General features: G+C 34.9%; 2 protein-coding genes across 2 annotated transcripts; one reads left to right on the top strand and one right to left on the bottom strand.

Moving 5' to 3' along the window:
* Positions 1-645: 645 nt before the first annotated feature.
* On the bottom strand, positions 646-3,237 carry LOC125839133 (cytochrome P450 CYP72A219-like). Its single transcript, XM_049518107.1, has 5 exons — positions 2,873-3,237; positions 2,299-2,519; positions 1,967-2,211; positions 1,507-1,891; positions 646-1,245 (listed from the first exon to the last, which is right to left on the bottom strand). The coding sequence occupies exons 1-5, from the start codon at positions 3,147-3,149 to the stop codon at positions 820-822; spliced, it is 1,554 nt and encodes a 517-aa protein (XP_049374064.1). The 5' UTR covers positions 3,150-3,237; the 3' UTR covers positions 646-819.
* Positions 3,238-7,189: 3,952 nt separating this feature from the next.
* Positions 7,190-8,725, top strand: LOC125839128 (cytochrome P450 CYP72A219-like). The gene is made up of 3 exons (XM_049518096.1): positions 7,190-7,437; positions 7,548-7,932; positions 8,227-8,725. Exons 1-3 carry the CDS (start codon positions 7,196-7,198, stop codon positions 8,650-8,652), a joined length of 1,053 nt encoding a protein of 350 aa, XP_049374053.1. The 5' UTR covers positions 7,190-7,195; the 3' UTR covers positions 8,653-8,725.
* Positions 8,726-22,587: the final 13,862 nt, after the last annotated feature.

Here is a 22,587-nt window from a genome sequence, read left to right as displayed (position 1 = left end):
TATTCCTCAAAGGCACAAATTCCTATGTTGAAAAAACTACTTTGAATTTACTTTTTTCGTCTCAAAATAAGTGTGTCCATTTGGCTTGTTTCACGCTTATTAAGAAAAATAACAAATAAAAGGTATAGTTTACTAAGTTACCCTTCTTTATTAGATGTTTTTTGAGAGTCGAGTACTATTAAGAAGAAGTAGTTCTTTAATACAAGGGTATAGTTGGAAACAATTACTATATTTTGTTTTGAATTCTAAAGTGATTCTTGTTTTGGAACAATTTTTTTTAGTTGCTAGAGCATCACTTATTTAGGGACGGAGGGAGTAAAAATTGAAGTCATCCCTTCTTTAAATTAGCTTGGAAGATTTGGAGGTGTGTTCTATTCTATTTTCCAGTAGTTGTGGTCAAGGGCGGAGCCAAGTAAGGCTATCTGAATCCCCTTCCGTGAAAAATCTACTGTTTATGCATAGTTTTAAAAAATTATGTATTTTTTATGTAATTAGGTTTCGACCTTATGAAACAAACTTGCAGGACTGGGAGTGAACAATTTATATGCACAATTAAATGCAGTTTATATAGATTATGTTATATGGTTAAAGGCTTAACTTGGATCAATTAAAACCACTGATATAAACTCTTCATGAAACAAGAAAGAGCATCATAACAAGTTTAAACTTATTCACCCGCAAAAGAGAAATGAAAAAGAAAGTGAAAAATGACGATAACATTTGATTTCAAAACTACAACGTTGAAATTCGAAAAGAGTGACTTCAGCCATAACCCAACTATTTATTAGTATTCGAGCATATAAACGGATAATATCTATTTCAAAGTTTGCGCATAAGCAGAGGAGCACCATACTGTGGATGAATAGTAATTATTGCAAATGGAGCATGTGTATAAGACGGAGAGAGTTCGAAGGAGAACTTTTGTAGTATCATTGCTATTGCCATTTTTGATTCCATCATTGCAAAGTTTTGTCCAATGCAAATTCGGGGTCCCCAACCAAATGGAATAAACGAGACTTGTCCTTTTGTTGCCTTTGACACTCCTTCACTGAATCTTTCTGGTTTGAATTCCTTCGCGTCTTCGCCCCATATTTCCTTGTCATAATGAATAAATATTGCAGGTATAATGAGTATCACTCCAGCTGGTAGATGCAGCTCCCCTAATTTGACTTCTTCTTTGTTCGTTCTACTAAATACTGGTAATGGGGGGAATAGCCTTAACGTCTCGTACAAGATCATTGTCACCTATGGAAAAAAAAGTATTGTATAAGTTGGAAGCAGAATTAGTTACGTTCACTTCTTAAATAATTCAGGGGTCATGCCTTTCCGAGATATTTCACTCTCATTGTAATTACCCCTCCGAGACTGAAATAGGATTATAGAAGTGGCCTATCTGATCCCAGTTGGAACTATTTCACATTAATAGCTACTTGTTTTATCCTGATTTTATAGTTTTCTTGATCTTTGAAGTTTGATCTATGCAACGATCTTGTGGAAAGTACTTACAATTTTGAGGCGACTTAGTCCTTCCAAATCTGGTTTTTCATTTCCGAAGACCTGCAAAACCTCCTCTCTGGCACGTACTTGCCACTCTGGATGTAGGCACAACAAAATCATTGTCCACACGAGCAACACTGAAGTGGTCTCTTGTCCAGCAAAATAGAATAACTTGCACTCTTCAATCACTTCTGTTGTTGTCAATCCGAAATCTTTGCTTCCGTGTTGTTCAATTTCTTTCATATTGGATTCAAGTAATATGCCTAATAAGTCATCTTTACTAGTCTCCCCTGCTTCCATTGCCCTCAATCTTTTGTCGATGATATGCCTAATCGTTGTTTGAACTTGCTTTTCTATTTCCAGCATTCTTTTGTTCCTTTTAGTAGGCAAAAACCTAACACAACAAATTTAAGTAATGAACATGTTATTTTCCATATTATGTAGAAATCTAAAAAGTAAATTATTATACCTCGATCCTGGTATATAAATTGAACGACTTATGTCCATTATATGCTCAGCTTGTTCTTGCTGAAGTTCAAATACTATTCTCCCTTCTTCATAGCTACTCCCAAATGCAGTTCGAGAAATAACTTCACTGGTCATTATTTGAAGGTGTGGCCATACATCGAGCTCGTATGATGTTTCCTTTGAATCAATATCCTCCCATTTGCTTATCATTTCACTACAACTCATATAAAATGCCGCCAACATATGCTGTACAAAAAAAACGGAAAATTGAATTTTCTGCTTTGTTTGGCCTAAACTCAATAGTCAATACAACAAAAAAGAAGTACATATAACCTTTAACTTCTCAACATGGAAAGCAGGATTGATGATTTTTCTGTGTTTTGCCCATTTGTCTTCCTCAACCAACACAAGACCTTGAGCCAATAACTTGGCAAATGGATTTGGATGAGTTTGCTTTTGGTACACATAATTCTTTGTCAAAATCTCCTTTACATGTTCAGGATTTGTGATCAACACTGTTGGGTATGGGCCTAGCCACATGAAAGAACTTTTACCTGCCAGTAATCCATTTTCGATTAGAAAAAAAATAAAAGAAGGCATAATACACAAACAAACATTCAAATTTGATCTCAACTGACAAGTAAGCACTCCAACTTTGAGGTTCAAATCTAGACACCTTAACTTGGTCTCAACTGGCAGCTAAACACTCCAACTCGTCTTCACTGTGTCTGTGTCTGGTAGACACCAAATGCTAACGTGACACATAAATTTTAGACACGTCCAAATGATCATTTTGTAAGTTAGAGTGTTAAACTGATCACACAGTGGAGACAAGTTGAGTTGTTTAGATGTGCATACTCAAAGTTGAAGTATTTACTTTCCCGCCGAATCAATAAAAGAAACATACCATTTTTGTTGATGGAGTCAAGGAAAAAAGGGATGAGCCTTTGAGTTATATCATCAGAGAAATTGATAGGCGTAGATTTTGCTTCAACTATACTTTTTGTGAGTTCATTCAAATCTCCATAGAGTAACTTATATGGATTTCCTTTTAGACCTCTTTGCCTTAATAAATTCTCCAATTTTTTTGGCCTAAACCATGCCCAATTCAACACTCTCCATGTATATACCAACAAAATTGCAACACAAATTGTTGCTATAATTGTGTTGTACAAAATCTCCATGAAATTTTATTTTTCTAGCTGTTTATTTGTTACATAGAAAAAAGAAGGGAAAATAGCTAATTTACCTTTTTTTAATTTGTTGTTGTTTGGACAAGATAAGGCCTAGCTTTTCTCTCTATAATATCGAAGACAAAACCATCATTGTCCAGTACTAATAAAGTCCTTTGTCCAATCTGTTTGGATCCATTCAATTTTGTGGGATTCAATGATATTATCTAGGGATATTAATAAACGGGTTTCTTATTTATTTTCTCGTGTTCTAAAAAGTAATATTAATTTAAAAATATTTATATATAACGAAATATATCCCTTGTTATACTGGAAGAGGTATATTTGGACGAAAGGTATAATGGAAGGAGTTTATTTGGACGAAAAGTATAACGGAAAGGGGATATCTAGACTAAAAGTATTACGGGATTGGTATATTTGAACTCAAAGTATAACAAAAAATATATTTAAATTATTTTTTATAGTACAAGTGTATATTTGGTTGTTTATCCGTATATATAGTCTAGACAAATACTATTGGAGGTGGTGATGGGGCCGTAGGGATTGTGAGGATGAAGATAAGGTGTGTTGGCAGGTTTAGAAGACACAATCAATGTGGAATGTCACTTGTGATGCTTGTTTTTCCTACTTCTACTACAAAAGTCATGTTTCAGCTCATTTTTACATAACTTATTTTCGTAGAGAAAATGTATTCCAAAATTTTGAACAATCAAAAATGAAAAAAACTGAAATTCCTCCATGCCGAACATACCCATATAAGTTTAAAAAAAAGTGTTCTTCCTCTTAATTTTACAAAACATTTTTTACGTCATAAGTTACTGAAGCCAATCACATTTGCTCAAGGCATACAGCTCAGCAATAAGATGTTTACCCTATCATGCATGAATTCAAAAAAATCTGAATTTTATTATTTTAATTTCATTTTAAACAATATTAAATATTATAAATAAAAAGTTACAAACTTTATAAAAAAAAATAAAGAAAACAAATTATCTACTTTTTAACAGAAATATTTTACAACAGTAAATGAAACAGCACAAATCTGGATATTAGTAAATAAAGTTTTTACAACAAAATCCAAGATAATGTATTGAAAACAAATGACACCAACTGATTGAAGAGATCAAGAGTATTAATTCTTAATTTTGTAAGTAATAATATTACTATATGAAGTTAAGGACTTTATGTCTTTCAAGAATATTACATTGAAAATAAGTAGTATCTAAAAACAAAAAATTTAACTCTAAATTGTTATTAATTTTGCATGCGTGTGTATATATTAAAGAGCTCTCATTAAAATTTGATTTTATGCTATTAATTTTATTGAAATGCATCGGGAGTTTTAAGATCGGTGTTATGACTAAATTTTAAGAATAACATACTTGTCATCCTTCGGCAAGTTTCAAAATTTCATTGAAACTATGCACAGGACGCTATCGGAGTGCCAATGATTATGAATAGTAATGTATATGAATTAGTAATGTCTAAGGCATAGAAGGGTTAATGGAGGAAACAAGAAATCTTAATGATATGCAAAAACTTGAGAGTATATTACTATCATACTATGTATTCTGTTGGTTAAGAATTGAATATATAGTCCAAATTTATCTTTATGAATATTTATTAATCCTAAGTCTGTATTCATTACCACTAAATAATAATAATGGATGCAATGGTATTATATACATCTTCGTCTAATTTTTCATATTACAGATATTTTATTTTATTTTTGGATTCTCTTCCTATTTTACAAGCCAATACTTGATAATATGAAGATGAGTTGTAACAACAAAATTCACAACGAGAAAATAATCAAAACTAAAAAATATCACAACCATTAAAAGATTTAACAATGTTTAACCCTCGAAGAAAAACTTGCTAGATTCATTTATGGGAATACTATACAAAATTCCAATTCATTTATTATTCTTACTATCACAGTTGAAAGTTTGAGTTACATATATAGAAAGCACTATGCAAACTCTTATTCGCAAACTTTGAAGTGGAAATTCTCCGTTTATAAGCTCGAATACTACTAAATAGTTGGGCTATGGCTGAACTCACTCTTTTCGAATTTCAACGTTGTAGTTTGAAATGTTATCAGTGTTCCAATTGATCCAAGTTAAGCCTTTAACCATATAACAAAAATCTATATAAACTGCATTTAATTCTGCATATAAATTGTTCACTCCCAGTCCTGCAAGTTTGTTTCATAAGGTCGAAACCTAATTACATAAAAAATACATGAAGAAGCCAATGAAGTTCAATATCTACTATTTATACATAAATTTTTTTAACAATGCATAAACAATAGATATTTCACGGAAGGGATTCAGAGAGCCTTACTTGGCTCCGCCCCTGACCACAACCACTGGAAAATAGAACACAACATAATCTTCAAATCTTCCAATCTAATTTAAAGAAGGCATGCCTTTAATTTTTAGTCTCACCGTCCCTAAATGAGTGTTGCTTTAGCAAAAAAAAAAAAAAAATTATTCAAAACAAGAATCGCTTTAGAATTCAGAACAAAAAATAGTAATTGTTTCTGAATACACCCTTGTATTAAAGAACTACTGCTACTTAATAGTACTCGACTCTCAAAAAACATATGATAAATAGGGGTAACTTAGCAAACTATACCTTTTATTTGTTATTTTTCTAATTTTCTTAATAAGCGTGAAACAAGCCAAATGGACACACTTATTTTGAGACATGAACAAGCCAAATGGGCACACTTATTTTGAGATGAAAAATGTATATTGGGAGTAGTTTTTTCAACATAGGAATTTGTGCCTTTGAGGAATAAGTCTAGCCCTCATGTTTTGGATGAAGAAGATAAATAAATCTATTACATTCGTCCTTTTTTTTTTGGACTATATTTATGGACAAGATAATCCATTGCTAAGATTGTGGGATTACAATAATTTTTTGAACTAAAAATACAATGTATTTATCATCTAAATCATATTTTCTATGGTCAATTAAATCCTAGTCATTAAATGTAACGTATGCCATGTGCCCCCATCCAAGAAATTGATTGGCGAAAATGGAGAAGAGATATATCCAACAATTAATGTTATTAAGAAGATATAAATTAGCTTACTTCCCCTCTTTTTTCTATGTAAAAGAAAGTAGCTAGAAAGAAGAGTCTTATTACTTTCATGGAGATTTCATACAACAGAATTATAGAAGCAATTTGTGTTGCAATTTTGTTGGTATATACATGGAGAGTGTTGAATTGGGCATGGTTTAAGCCAAAGAAACTTGAGAAATACTTAAGAAAGAGTGGTCTTAAGGGAAATCCATACAAATTATTCTATGGTGATTTGAACGAACTCACAAATAAACTCAATGAAGCTAGATCTAAGCCCATCAATTTCTCTGATGATATAGCTCAAAGGCTCATCCCTTTTTTCCTTGACTCCATCAACAAAAATGGTATGTTTCTTTTATTCTTTGTCCTTAAAAGAATAACTTTTTTTCTCTTCTTGTATATATACAATGTAATTAATTTTCTGTAAAGATGAACCCCTTTTCGATCGGTATCCTTGCTCCATCCTAGAGGCAGATCCGTGGTAACTCTAGAGACTACAGTTGACTGATGTCATTACCTAAGCAATTAGAGCCCTATGAATTCATAGTTGATAATTATATTATGCCTTTTTTTTATATATATTTTTCCTAAGCGAGAACGGATTACTCTCAGGTAAAAGTTCTTTTGTGTGGCTTGGCCCATATCCAGCAGTGTTGATCACAGATCCTCAACATGTAAAAGAGATTTTCACAAAGAATTATGGGTATCAAAAGATAGCTCATCCCAATCCATTTGCCAAGTCATTCGCTAAAGGTCTTGCATTTCTTGAGGAAGACAAATGGGCCAAACACAGAAAAATCATCAATCCTGCTTTCCATTTTGAGAACTTAAAGGTTTTTTTTTTTTACTTCATAGTCTTATTACTACTAAATTTAGCAAACATGAAGCTCTACTACTGATAACTAGTACTGGTTTTTGCGATTAATTTATTTTTTTACAGCATATGTTGCCAGCGTTTTATCAAAGTTGTAGTGAAATGATAAGCAAATGGGAGGATATTGTTCCAAAGGAAAGATCAGTCGAGCTCGATGTATGGCCAGACCTTCAACTAATGACAGGTGAAGTCATTTCTCGAACCGCATTTGGGAGTAGCTATGAAGAAGGGAGAAAAGTATTTGAACTTCAGAAAGAACAAGCTGAGTATGTAATGGACATGACTCATTCAGTTTATATACCAGGATCTAGGTATAACGATTTATTTGTGAAATTTCTACATAATATGGAAAATCACATGTTCATTACTTTGTCCTAATTAAAATAAATTTTCTTGTTTGCTTTTACATTTGTTTTGTTAGGTTCTTGCCTACTAAAAGGAACAAAAGAATGCAGGAAATCGAAAAGCAAATCCAAACAACGATTAGGCGTATCATCAACAAAAGATTGAGGGCAATGGAAGCAGGGGAAACTAGTAAAAATGACTTATTAGGCATATTACTTGAATCCAATATGAAAGAAATTGAACAACACGGAAACAAGGATTTCGGAATGACAACAATTGAGTTGATTGAAGAGTGCAAGTTGTTCTATTTTGCTGGACAAGAGGGCAATTCAGTGTTGCTCGTCTGGACGATGATTTTATTGTGCCTACACCCAGAGTGGCAAGTACGTGCCAGAGATGAGGTTTTGCAGGTCTTTGGAAATGAAAAACCAAATTTGGAAGGACTAAGTCGCCTCAAAATTGTAAGTACTTTCCACAAGTTCGTTATGTAAGACAATTTAAAAATAGATCACACTTCAAAGATGAAGAACACTATAAAATTAGAGTAGCTGTTAAATCGTATTGCCCATGATTAATGCGAAATTTTACAACTGAGATCAGATAGACCACATGTTCTATCGTCCTATTTCAGTCTCATAAGGGCAATTAATTAGTTAGAGACTACTAAAATATCTCGAAAAGGCATGACACCTAAATTTTATAAGAAGTGAACTAATTTTACTTCCAACTTATGCAATACATTTTTCTTTCCTTAGGTGACAATGATCTTGAACGAGACGTTAAGGCTATTCCCCCCAGTAGCAACATTTCGTAGAAGGATTAAAGATGAAGTCAAATTAGGGGAGCTGAGTCTACCAGCTGGAGTGCAACTCTTTATACTCACAGTATTAATTCATTATGACAAGGAATTATGGGGTGAAGACGCGAAGGAATTCAAACCAGAAAGATTCAGCGAAGGAGTGGCAAAGGCAACAAAAGGACAGGCCTCGTTTTTTCCATTTGGCCGGGGACCTCGAATTTGCATCGGACAAAACTTTGCAATGATGGAAGCAAAGATGGCAATAGCAATGATAATACAAAATTTCTCCTTCGAACTCTCTCCGTCTTATACACATGCTCCACTTGCAATAGTTTCTACTCAACCACAGTATGGCGCTCCTTTGCTTATGCGCAAACTTTGAAATGGATGTTGCTGATATTTAAGTTTAATGGTGTTGTGTTCTCCGTATTTCAGCTCGAATACTAATAAACTAGTCGGGATATGGCTGATATCGCTCTTTTCCTATTTCAACTATGTAGGTTTCAAATGTTATTGTTCACTTCTCTTTTGTGGGTGAATTAGTTTAAACTTGGTATGCTGATCCATCTTTTCTCATGAAGAGTTTATATCAGTTGTTCCTATTGATCTAAGCCAAGCCTTAAACAATATAATGGGCAGTTTTAAAAGTTATCCTTTTCTGAAGAATTATATGTATACTTGCAATCCCATATTGTTACATATCTGTCACGTCCCGTGCCTACACCCTGGGCGGGACCGGCACTCGGAGACCATTGCTGGCCCCAAGCGAACGCTTGGCCTGGCTTTCTTAACTCAGCGGAAACCTAACTTAACAGAATAACTTCATGCAATGAAAGGTTATAAAACAACCAACTGATGCATAACACGCCAAAAGGCAGCTCGAGTCTCAAAATAGAATATTTACATATATACATAGATGAGAGACTCAATACTAACTGACTGACTGTCTATGAAGCCTCTAAAATACTGATATGGATGTTGGGACAGACCCTGCAACATCCTAATAGAACAAAACTAAGTACACAAAATAATTGAGTCCTCCGGAAAGCAAGGAGGCTCACCACTGACTCTGGAGTGCTCAACTGGATCAACGACGTGCAGGATGCTGATCTGGGGTACTTGTGTCTGCATCGTCATAAGATGCAGGCCAACTGGCATGAGTACATTAAATGTACGAGTATGCGAGCTGGAAAGCTAAACCACAACTTAAGCTTGAAAAGAGTACAAGAGAACACTTACCTTGGCTCTGTTCAACTCATGAATAACTGAATTCAATATATAAAGCAATAAGACACATGCAATATATAAAGCTTGTAAAACTCTTAAAACATGACGTAAAAATCATATTTATAATATCATGAAAATACCATGTTTCTTCTCAAGGTCTACTTGTGCAATGTATGAATGAAGTCCCATACCCCCATCCATACTAAGCAGAACCCTCGAGGAACCATGCTCTTTCTACTGTGGGAGCTTCTCTAACCGACAAACCACCACTACGAATATGAGTGGTGATATAACATTTTACCTCACGTTGCCCGAGGACTATCCTATACCTTGCCGTGATATAGGAAGCTAATGATACAACGTTTTACCTCACGTTGCCTGAGGACCATCCTATACCTGGTCTTGATATAGGAAGCTAACTTTACTAAGTGGATCCACTAGCTTAACTTTACGGGTTCATCTAAAAAGTATGACCCATTAACTCCCATGTTGGCTACATGGTTATTATGGAGAGTTGAGTTTAATACGAACTCGCGCCCCCAAATCGGTGCTCGATACTACTCCCAAAATGCTTTTAACTCATGAGTGTTTTAAACACATCTCTCTTTAAATGAGATAATTACTCAAAATCTAGCCCAAAGGCTCACTTGGAAAACGATGTTCCTTTTTTTCTTGAAAACTAGCCCTAAGGCTCTTTTGGAATCATAGTTCCTTTCTTACTCAAATGTAAACAAACATTTAGAAACTTCTTTGGGAATACTTAGTTCCCTAATAGCTTTTGAGAAATGAACTCAACTTTAAACTCTTGACTCAACTTGAGTCTTGAGACTCGTCACTTAGCTTGAAACTCTAAGCTCTTTGCTTGACTTGAAACTTGAGTCTAAAAATGAAGTTAAAACGTTTGTTTTATTTAAAAATATATGTAAAAGGAAAACTGACTGAGTTTTCGGAAAATCGATTAAACTTATGATTTAAGCAAATCAAATTTTCAAAAGAACAGAGTCGCCACTTAATTTTTAGTAAAATATCAAGAAAAAATAAAAGATTTTTCAAAAGACTTAAACAGATAAAATCAATTGAAAAAGGGTTCGAGTTCAAATGTACATTCCGAGAAGGTGTTAGGCCCTCGGAATGCCCGCTAACTTGCGGTTGACCGACGATTTGACCAAAAATGATTTTTGACTAATTTTGAAATTTTAGCTAAGTAAAAGAATTCATTTATTTTGACTTATTTTGAAATTTTAACCAAATAAGAGAACTTACTTATTTTAATTAATTTGAAATTTTGACTAAATAAAAGAACTTATTTATTTTAACTAATTCTTGAAATTTTAATTAAGTAAAATAGTTCATTTATATTAACTATTATTATTATTATTATTATTATTATTATTATTATTTTTTAAACAAAAATTTTAACTTAGTAAAAGAACTAATCTATTTTAACTTGTTTATTTATTACTATTACTATTTTTATCATTTTATTTATCCTAAGGGGGAATGAACTAAAGGGAAATTTTCTAAAGGGGGAATAATTTAAGTGACAAGACTAAATAAAATAGCGCTAAGTATAAAACATAGATATTTTAATTTGAATAAGATAAAAATGAAATAGCTATCTACGGAAATTTAATTAAATTAAACCATAAAATTATCAAAAATAGTCAAATAACACAATATAAATAATAAGAGAGGGAGAGGAGATAATTAGATTTGGGCTTTGGCCCAAATCCAATTAAATTGCCCTTTTGACCCATTTTTCCATTTCCAGATGATATACACCAAGTATATATGCCACGTATACCATCAGTTTTCGAACCCCCGAACCTGTAATTTTCTCTTAACTCAGTATTTCCACGTTTTCCACCTATATTTTCACGTTTTTGCCCTGTATATGGTATTTTCTGCCCGTATATCGGTGTATACAGCAGGCATATCAGCCTGTTTTTGACTCTTTCGGAGCTTGAAAATTTAATTTTAAGCCTTGTATGGATTTCCCAAGACATGTTCATCAGTCTCGCCGACCCGATTAACTCAACTGAAAGGATCTGAGCCTTTATGGCTCGCTCTCGGGATGTGGGGGAAAGAGAAATAGGATTTTACGGGAAACTCGGCCAAATATACATGCATTAAAAAATAAGAGTAAAAAATATACAAATTAGAACCTCGAGATAGCACAAATAATAATATATCTAAGACAATTTATCAATTCAACTTTCATGATAATGTGTGGTAAAATAAACTTGGCCAAACTAAACAACATAGAACGCTAATGACCCAAATCCTATTAATAAACAAAATAATATACATTCAAGCTATTGTTCCATATGCGTGCAAAATAATGAATCCTAATAGTATGAGCAAATTTACTAATCAACCCACTATGCAGTGAACATTATAGGTGATCGACATCATGGCAAAGGGGTCCCAGTGGCTTCCAAACTCCAAAAAAAAAAGATAAACCAGGGGATATTATTTAAACCAAAACAAAGCAAAAATGCAAAAGAAACTAAGGCATGCTTGGAACATTTCGATGCACATGGTACGATATACGCCGGAAATAGCGTGCTCACCCACTATCCAAACTAGAATAAAAATTATACAAAAACAAACAATAACTTGGAGCTAAAATTAGCTTATCACTACCAATAACAATAAAACACAAGAAAAAAAAAATCGGATGATCTACACGGAGAGGTGAAGGAACACTAGGCTCTTCCTTGAGCTAAAAACAAATACGGACAGCACCATAAGACCACATATTACTGCTGCACCAACTAACCTTTAGCCTTTAAAATATTTAAGGTCAACAAGAAGAACGACCCATGATGAATAATAGAGGAGGAGGCACTTAAAAGAAGGAGCAGGTCAATACAAGCTTAATAACAGGTTCAGATCGGCAGATATGATGACGATAACGAAACAAACCACCAAAGTCTTGCAACATCGAGATTAACCTTAACAAATGAACAACTCAAACATGAGCAGATTTACTCAAACTAAATCGAAGTTTTCCATTATTGGCTCTGAAAACAAAGATGCTAACAACTAGATTCAAACATCTGAAATTTTTTGTTATGTAAAACACCCATCGAACAACCGCAACACGAGAGAAACGAAGGCATGAGCATACAGGATTTTCAGCACACGAGAATCAAGATATATACGATCTCAAACATAATGTAATAGCGAAAATAAAAGGGATCGGGTTTACCTTTCTCGGAGCAGCGAACGGGACAGGACGAGCTAAACACGAAGAAGCTTCCACCACTTTGAATCAAATGCCGATGAGCTTTGGTGAGCAAAATATTGGAAAGAAACCCGAAATCTAGACTCCAAATTTATATGATTTAAGAAGACTGACTCTCGCTTAATTTCGACTCTCTATTTGTGTGTCTATTTCGTATGTATTTTTTATATATTTCCTTTGAGCTACTTCTCTATATCAATGGAAGCCAAAAAAAATAAAAATCAAAAATCCCCCCCTTAACAAGATGGGAGAGGAACTATTTATAGACGAGTTCTAGGGTTGTTAATTGGGGGAAACGAGAGTGGTTTTTTGGGTGATCTTTGAATTCAAAATTCGAATCCCTTCAAAAGGATCAGGTTGCCAGCTTGAATCGTACCACCCTTCAACGGATTGAAAATCACAGCCATTTAATCTTGAGTGAAGGACAATAGAGGCGTCAAGATTTTGACACCTATACCATTCTCGAAACGGTCTTGGTACGGAGAGAATGATGGAGAGAGGAGAGGCCACGCGCGATGGATTTGGCTGCTGGGCTCACAATCTGTACTGGGTCGCGACTAGTTCTGGGTTGAAGATGTTGTACAGGGGTCTTTTGGTACGTGTATTACTGTTGTATGTGTATGTATTGTATGGGTTAATTTGGTGGGTTGCTGATTGCAAAAGAAGTGGGTTGGGTTATTTGTATAATTGGAAATTAAGAAGATGGGTTGCTGAAAAGGAATAAGGCCCAAATTAGTCTATCACAAATGGGTTAGTGTGAGGTAAGAGAGAGGTTAAATTGGAATTGAGAGTTTGACCCATTTGATTAAGATTATAGCTAATTGAATTTAAGAATTTAGCCAATTTGAGCTTAATTTGAGATTTGGCTAGAAACTAAATAAGATGAATTGATACAAATTAATTAATGAGCTTCTTAATCTTAACGAAATAAAATAGTGACTTAATTGTAAACTATTTAATTCAAAATATAAACTATTGATTAACTAAACTAAAACCAAATATTCAAATAAAATAAAGAATTTTTGGGATGATTTTCGAATATTCATAAAATATACTAATTATATACATAATTATGTAAAACATATATATTATCTAAAAATTATAATAAGCGACAAAATTTATTTAAAATAACTTGCAAACTATTTTTGTTTTTTTATTGAATTTTTTTAAAAAAGTAATTATCTTAAATCCTTTAAAATTGGAGAAGCTCGATGATCAATTTATATTGGGGAGGGTCAAAATTGGGTGTCAACAACTGTCCCTCGTTTGACTTGGATTGATGAAAGAAATTCGAGGCAAATAATATTGACGAATCCTATTTGACCGACCACATATTCGTCCTTTAAAAAAGGAACTTTGATACGGATTTCAGGGATTATGGCTGAACCCCTGGTAATGAGTTTCCTACATATCTCAGGCTATATGAGAATTCAGGTCACTTGTAGTTCGATATTCTTGATTTGAAGCACGATTTTGAAAGAATTCAAAAGTTATTTCGATATTGAATTATGAAGAGACCGGAATGCTCGAGAATAAGTTTTAAAAGCAAATGTTGGAATACAGCCGAGTTTTCAACACTGATCCCGCCTACATATCCCTCAACCTAGGGAATCAGGCTGTTTGTAGTTCGACTCGATCGGTTGAAAAGGAAACCTCTTATGCCAAGACAACCTTCGGTTGGGAAGAATGACAAAATAAGTTGAGTATGAAAAAAAGGCTCGCAACCTCTTAGTCATGAATGTGGTGCACTTCACACCCATAATTAAGAACTTACACGGACATAATTTCTAAAGCTCTTGGTGCATTGTCAATCGGATCGGAAAGTTGCTTCCGGTGAAAACCAAAATTTTCCAGATGCGAAACTGAAACCGATAAAACTAAAGAAAAACCCACGTGCCTTCTGATAGGGCTGTGGTTTGATTGTGGTGGAAGTCGCTCCTCTGCTCGCGTCCTAAGAATTTGGTACTCCTCTTTGGATTATGTCCCAGTTCGCTGCTAAGAAAAAGTTCCACGTTGTGCTGCATCCCTTCTGATGTCGTCCGCACCTGTGGCTTGTTTTGAGAATTCATCCTCTCGGATGCTCTCGATAAAGATGCTCCTTTCAAATAATTGACGTCAGTTTTCTTTCAATCTGACATTGAGCAAATAAAACTTATATCTCATATTTGTAATATAATTCTTCAATGTACCCTTCTTTTGAGATGAAGTAATAAGAAATAGACTGATGTACTATGTTGATAGCTCTCTTGATGGCGTTCTTGCAAATGAAAATAATGATGATGATTCTTCATTAGTAAGATAACGATAATTCATTGGTAGGATGATGTTGATCCATTGGTAGGATAATGGATGATGATGATGTTTCATCGATGGGATGATGATGTTGATGCTCCATTGATAGGGTAATAATATTTCATTGATAGGGCGACGATAATGATAAGATGATGATGATGATGTTCCATCGATAGGATGATAATGATGTTACTCCATCGATAGGATGATGATTATGCTCCATTGGTAGGATAATGACAATGAAGATCCGTCGGTAGGATAATGTAGATGTTGGTGATCCATTGGTAGGATAATGTTGATCCATTGGTAGGATAATGTCGATGATCCATTGTTAGGATAATGTTGATCCATTGGTAGGATAATGATAATGACATGACGATGATATTGCTCCATCGATAGGATGATGATGTTGATGATACTCCATCGATAGGATGATAATGCTCCATAGGTAAAATGATGATTAACAATGATCCATTGATAGGATAATACTGATGAAGATCCATTGGTAGGATGATGATAATAAAGATCCGTCGAGAGGACAATGTTGATCCATTGGTAGGATGATGTTAATGATCCATTGGTAGGATAATGTCGATCCATTGGTAGGATAATGATAATGAAGATCTTCGATAGGATGGTGTTGATCCATTGATAGGACAATGTTGATTAGGATGAAGATCCGTTGGTAGGATAATGTTGATCCATTGGTAGGATAATGCTCATCCATTGGTAGGATAATGATAATGAAGATCCGTCGATAGGATATTGATAAAATAACGATGATGTCCCTCTGGGTGATGGTATTATCTCATTTGATAATACTCTAGGAATGTCCACCCGGGTGGTAAAACGATGTCTCTTTGGGTATTTCACATTACCGCGTCTGACATTGACGGAATTCGTGAATATTCTTCAAACTTTCTTAATGCTGAAAATGTAATCTCGTGTCATCGAAGATGCATGTATATGTTGAGAGTGAACACATTATTTTCATCGTGACTTATGTTTTACTGGGAGTTTAAACGAGGTGTTGTTGCTTATATTCTAAACTCTTTCTTTTTCTTTCGAAAAACTCCAATGACTTTCCTGCATCCACAGAAAAGTTTTCAATTTTGGGGAGTACCTCGCCCTTTTGACTTCTCCATATTCGTTGAATGGAGAAATATAAGAACTTGAGGCAATCTTATAGACCTGCATCCACAGAAAAATTGTTAGTTTTTTTAAAAATAAACTGATCTGTGTTGACTTTTTCAATTGATTGCTCCTTGTCTTGCTATCTTCAGTTTATCGCTCTGATCTCTTGCTTCTCGATAGATAAGACAAAAAATTAATGCAAAAATAATTGAAATATGGATAAATCTTTAAGAAAAAGGTTTTCAAAAGCTGTAATTGAAAAAAGGTCACTGTCAAGTGTCATGTCACGTTAAGCTTAAATGAACGTCATTGGTTTGAAACTTCGGTGTATCCGATAGTTTGTTCTGGAGAACTCAAAAATCCTTAAAGCTTGGGAAATTTCTGACATGGTTCTCCCGAAATCTACTATAATCGGGAAGTTTTGTAGTTGACTATGAAATTCAAAGGTGTCGGAGATTGCTGCAGTTGACTATGAACTTTAACGATGCCAAAGATCATTTGAAGCCAGCTTTAAACTTCTAATATGCTCGAAATATTCAAAATTGACTACAAACTTCTAGTGATGCTTGAACAAATTCTTAGGGTCATCCTCAAAAATTTATGTCCAGTTAGATGTCTTGGGGTATCTCTAACTGTTGATATATGACTTGTAGAATTTTTGAGAGGCTCTCTCAAAAATTCTGTCCCAGTTGCAACTCGCAATGTATCTTCAATCTTGACTTGTTGGAGAAAATATCTTACTCTTTAGAATTTTTGAGTCCCTTTCAAAAATTCTGTCCCAGTTTCTATTGCAAAGAAAAATATAAATCTTATGGGAGATATGACCGAGCCGTTGTGGCGCCTACGTATCCCGTTGAGGCAGGAATCAGGTCAAACGTAGTTCCCCTCTCGAGGATTAATAGAATAAGAAATTTTAATAAGTAAATGACAGAGGCCGACACAGGCCGCCTACGTATCTCATTGTTGAGAATTCAGGTCAGACGTAGTTCATTACAAAGGGATAAATTCTAAACATAAACGATTACAAGCGAATAAAAGCGATTGCAAGGAAAAGATAGAAATCGAGTCTTCAAACATTCTATCTTTTTACAGCATTTAAGTAGATCGGTGACTTGTGAGATCCAATGTTCATGCTCAACCAGGTAACATCCTCAAACAAATGTATTGATGTGTTCTCTAAGCAAACTGATAAGTTCACTTTCTTGTGCTTTTGTCATATAGGCACCAATTTTGATTTCTTTGATGCATACATCATTTTCTTGATTCACTATTCCGATCTCTTCTAAATTCGGTCTTCGTGAATTTCGAACTGTCTGAACTCCTCAACCAGGTGTTTGAGTACTGTGATCTTCTCATTGTAGTCCTCAAATTCCTCCGAATCTACCCCATTTTGTTCATTCAGCTTGTGACATGACATGATATTGACAGGTTTGACAATATTTTCACTGAAATCATAGATATATATTGTTAGGTAGTAAATATAAAGCAAGAAAAAGCAAAATTTTCGCAATAAAGAAGTTTTTCATTTGAAATAAGAAAATAAGAATTTTGGCCATGACGATAAATCATTTTCTTTTTTTTCTTTTCAAAATATAAGGAGGGAGATTAAAACATAGTGAGGCAAAAATAGAGTAAATGATGGGTCTCGAGTCTCATTCGGAACACCACCAATTTTAGAAATAACATGAAAAATGTCTATGTCTACCAAGATGAGCTAGGAGTCAAGAGCAAAGGGGACGTCCAATTAAGCATTTGCTCCTTTGACTCGCTGTCTAGTATGACTGGTATCTCGATCATCTCTTTAAGCACAATATCACCTTCTTTGAACCAATTTTTTATGCCTTCCCCTAGAACATTTTGCATTGGAAAAGACTGATATAAGTGAGACAATGATTTTGGAAAAGCTTGATCGAACTTCTACTTGTTCTGACCCTTCTTCGGCACTAAAGCAAAAGCTTGATGAGGTGCCATGATCACACATTTGGATTTTTCTCTTTTGGTTGGAGAGGCTACAATTTTCTCAAGATTTTCAAGGTTGGCTGAGATTATAACTTTCTCCACATTCAAATCTCCTTCGACATCAACCATATTAATAGTTACCCCTCCATGATTCGGCATGGGGATACTATTGACATTAGGAGTGACAGTCTGAAGAGTGACGACCTTTTGATCTATCAAGTCTTGAATTTTATGCTTCAAGTTGATACAATCCTCAGTAATATGCCCAGCACCTCCTGAATGGTAAGCACAGTGAAGATCGGGTCTATAAAGCTTGGAGTTGACATTGATATTTTTTGGATCAATTGTATGTATCAGGCCAGCCGATTTCAATCTCCCAAAAAGTTGTGTTCGACTCTCAACCAAAGGAGTAAAGACTCTAGAAGGTCTCTTCTCACGAGGAAGATTGTAATTATTTCCTGGATGTGAAGGTACTTGACGGTAGTTTGGAGGATTTTGGTGAGTTGGTACTTGCGTTTGAAAATTTGGGTATTGTGGAGCTCGGTAGCTAGGAGGGGTATTTGGTAGTACGGGGGTGGAATCTGATAGCTTGATTGGATATTTGAACAATTAACTGATGGAGCTTGGTAATATGGATGGGTATTTTGGTAATGTGGAGATGGAGTTTGGTAAACAAGAGATGGAATTTGGTAACTCACTGGTGGAGTTTGGTAATTAGGAGATAAAATTTGGTAACTCGGTGGTGGAGTTTGATAACCTGATTGGGTATAACAAGCTGGATATGAATTTTGTGGAGCTTGAGGATGACCTTTGTAAGGTGAGGATTTTATGAAGTGTCATTTTCTATCAGGTGCGTAGGAAATAGAAGACACATCCTCTCTCTTCTTTTTCAGCAGTCCTGAAGATTCGGTTGGGGCCGGCAACGCGAGAAATCTTTCCAGTTTTAATCCCATCTTCGATAGCCTCACCTACTTTGACTATCTCCGCAAATTTTGCTCCAATAAGCAACATTATCCTGTCATAATACTCTGGCTCTTGAATGCGTATGAACACGTCAACGATCTCCTTCTCAGACATGGGAGGTCGAACCCGAGCGGCCTCTTTCCTCCACCTATACGCATATTCACGATAACTTTCAGTGGATTTCTTCTTAATTCTCTCCAAAGAATAGCGATCAGGAACGATCTCCACATTGTAGGCAAACGTTCGACGAAATCTTTAGCTAGTGCATTCCAGCTAGACCACTTTTTTGTCTCATGGGAGGTAAACCATTCTAATGCTTCTCCGTTCAAACTTCGACTAAAATGCCGCATTAATAAAGCTTCATTCCTTCCAACTCCCACGAGCTGGTCACAGTAGGCCCTCAGGTGTGCCAAGGGATTCCCTGTTCCTCCGAACGTGTCGAATTTTGGCACTTTAAACCTTTCCGGGAGGTCCAAATTCGGATGGATGCACAGATCCTCATAACTCAACCCATCGACTTCAGGAATATATTGCAGCTCCTTCATGGCTTTCCTAATCTCTTCTTTCATATTCAGCTTGACTACCTCTTCCTTTGACCTCCATTCTCTCTCTTGTTCCTCATAGTGATCAAGCTCGGAACAGTTGGCATAGAGTTCATTTGAATTGGGATTTGAAAAGTAGTCTTTTGAGGCAATGGCGGAGCAATGGAGGGACTCTGGGTATTTTGAGTGACTTGGTAATTTTGGGGGAAAGTCTGGGGTTAGTATGTTGATTATGGTGATGGGGGAATGCTTGTGGATTGTTGACATTTTGATTTTGAGGGGAGGGCAAGCTTGCAGGTTGGTATTTTGATGAGAAGGGAAAGTTTGGGGGTTGGTACCTTGAGGAGGAGGTGGTGCTTGGTAAGAAACGGAGGCCTGGTGGGGATTTAGGGCGGTTGGGTCGATGGTTGAGGATTCTGAGCAGGATTGGAGGGAGGGTTCTGAGCCTGTTCCGCGTTCGAAGGAGGAAAGTAGAATGAAGGTCTCCCATCTCCTGGAGTATTAAAAGCAAAAACTGGATTAGGAAGATCTTGCATTCTCTGCATTTCGACCCTCATCTCGGTGATCTGTTGCATCAACTGCATAATTAATTCATTTTGATCAGTGGCGGCGGGCTGAGCCACGACAACATCAGTCAAGCTAATCTCGTCATTGTTATCACCCATTATTGTCTTTCCTTTTTGCAAACTTTGATCGGGGAAGGAATCTTTGGGAGCCTTAGATCTTGTAAAATAAGGGTGTTCAGCCAGCTTATCAACACAGACCAGTTCTAAGTACCTGTCAAAGAAGAATAACTCAAAAAAATAAACATGTTAGTCTATGTAGATGATAAAAAAAAATACAAAATATCACACATATGACCACAAGCACATAAGAGTTGCTCCACTTGAAGATAGACTAGCCCACGGATATAGAAAAGACTTAATAGACATGAATTTGTCTATTTGATTTTGAGCTTAGTGAATCAGAAATGTCAACTTGAGTCGAGACAAAGTTGATTGTATCTTTTATTGTCATATTTCTAATTTTTGACTGAGATGTAACTCTGATTTCTGTGTAAGAGTTAAAAAATATAAAATTTCTCAAAAAATGGGGACCGAACCTTGGAAGGTTGCCTACGTATCTCACGAGGGAAAATTCAGGTCCTACGTAGTTCGACCAGCTTGAATCTCATCCGATTTGAGATAAAGGGTTAACTTTTTTCTCTTTTTTTTTTTTTTTGATGAGAAAGTAATATTTGAAAAATGAAGTTCGAATTTTATTGTGAAACTAAAGACTCGAAGAGTATTTGGACGCACTTTGATAGTGACTTAATATTTGTGCTTAAAGGGTTCTAGAAAATAATTTGAAGAGGAGTGGGCTAGAATATCTTCGAATAAAGCAACATAATCACACAAACAGTTATAACACATAACAATTATTGTGTATTTTAAACAGATATGTGACTCCTTTGTGCCAAGGGTAGGCCTAATGATTTGACGGATGTATACGTCATTTGAAATATTTCATTGCCCCCAAAACTTAAATTATACATGCTAATAAACTGAATGGGGATACATAGTAGGGAAAATGGGATACAAATAATCAGTCCCGCGCAGGGGTACATCTTAAACTATGCTTCAATGAAGGACCTTCGTTCTTGAACTTCTTGTCATCTTCGAGTGTCGACTCCTTTAGATGGACTAGTAGCTTGTGAAGCTATTCCTTCGGCTAGAATAAGCTGCCTCTTACCCTAGTGGACAATGATTTTTCAAATAACGTATATATCCTTCAAATTTAAACAATAAGCATGATTGTCTTTTATTGACCAAAATGGGTCAAATAGACACAAGGTGGGCATCTAATGGGCCCAACACGCCTTGGGTGTTGGGTCAACTTAGTTCAAAATGCGCTAAATTTGGGATTTGGTTTCGCTCTACGCTAGTTGACTAAGAGTGGCTTTTGAGAGACCGGGAACCCAAGTGGACAACTTAGGCTGGAATTCACGACAACCATTGGACGCATGACGTACCAATAAATCGTCGATCCTTCCGAAAAAGGGTTGAGTATAAGAAGTCCGGCTGCGATTATGCAAAAACCGTCCTTAATATACTATACATACAATAGGAAGATGCCATGAATGCAATGACAGTTATAACAAATTAAACACGTTGAGAGAAGATGAACAATTTAGCAATTAATACAATTAGTCAAACAAGTCAAATCTTATGGTTAGAACTTAGTTAAATCCCCAGCGGAAGTCGTCATTTCTGTTTTATTTAAAAATATATGTACAAGGAAAACTGACTGAGTTTTCGGAAAATCGATTAAACTTATGATTTAAGCAAATCGAATTTTCAAAAGAACAGAGTCGACACTTAATTTTTAGTAAAAAATCAAAAAAAAAAACAAGATTTTTCAAAAGACTTAAACAGATAAAATCAATTGAAAAAGGTTCGAGTTCAAATGTACATTCCGAGAAGGTGTTAGGCCCTCGGATTGCCCGCTAACTTGCAGTTGAACGACGATTTGACCAAAAATGATTTTTGACTAATTTTGAAATTTTAGCTAAGTAAAAGAATTCATTATTTTCACTTATTTTGAAATTTTAACCAAATAAGAGAACTTACTTATTTTAATTAATTTGAAATTTTGACTAAATAAAAGAACTTATTTATTTTAACTAATTCTTGAAATTTTAATTAAGTAAAATAGTTCATTTATATTAACTATTATTATTATTATTATTATTATTATTATTTTTAAACAAAAATTTTAACTTAGTAAAGAACTAATCTATTTTAACTTGTTTATTTATTACTATTACTAATTTAATCATTTTATTTATCCTAAGGGGGAATGAACTAAAGGGAAATTTTCTAAAGGGGGAATAATTTAAGTGACAAGACTAAATAAAATAGCGCTAAGTATAAAACATAGATATTTTAATTTGAATAAGATAAAAATGAAA

Source organism: Solanum verrucosum, unplaced genomic scaffold (genome assembly GCF_900185275.1).
Source record: "Solanum verrucosum unplaced genomic scaffold, falcon-dt-bn FXZP01000526.1, whole genome shotgun sequence".
Taxonomy (NCBI): Eukaryota; Viridiplantae; Streptophyta; class Magnoliopsida; order Solanales; family Solanaceae; genus Solanum; species Solanum verrucosum.
The sequence above is the reverse complement of the archived record's forward strand: the minus strand, read 5'-3'. Positions and strand labels throughout refer to the sequence as shown.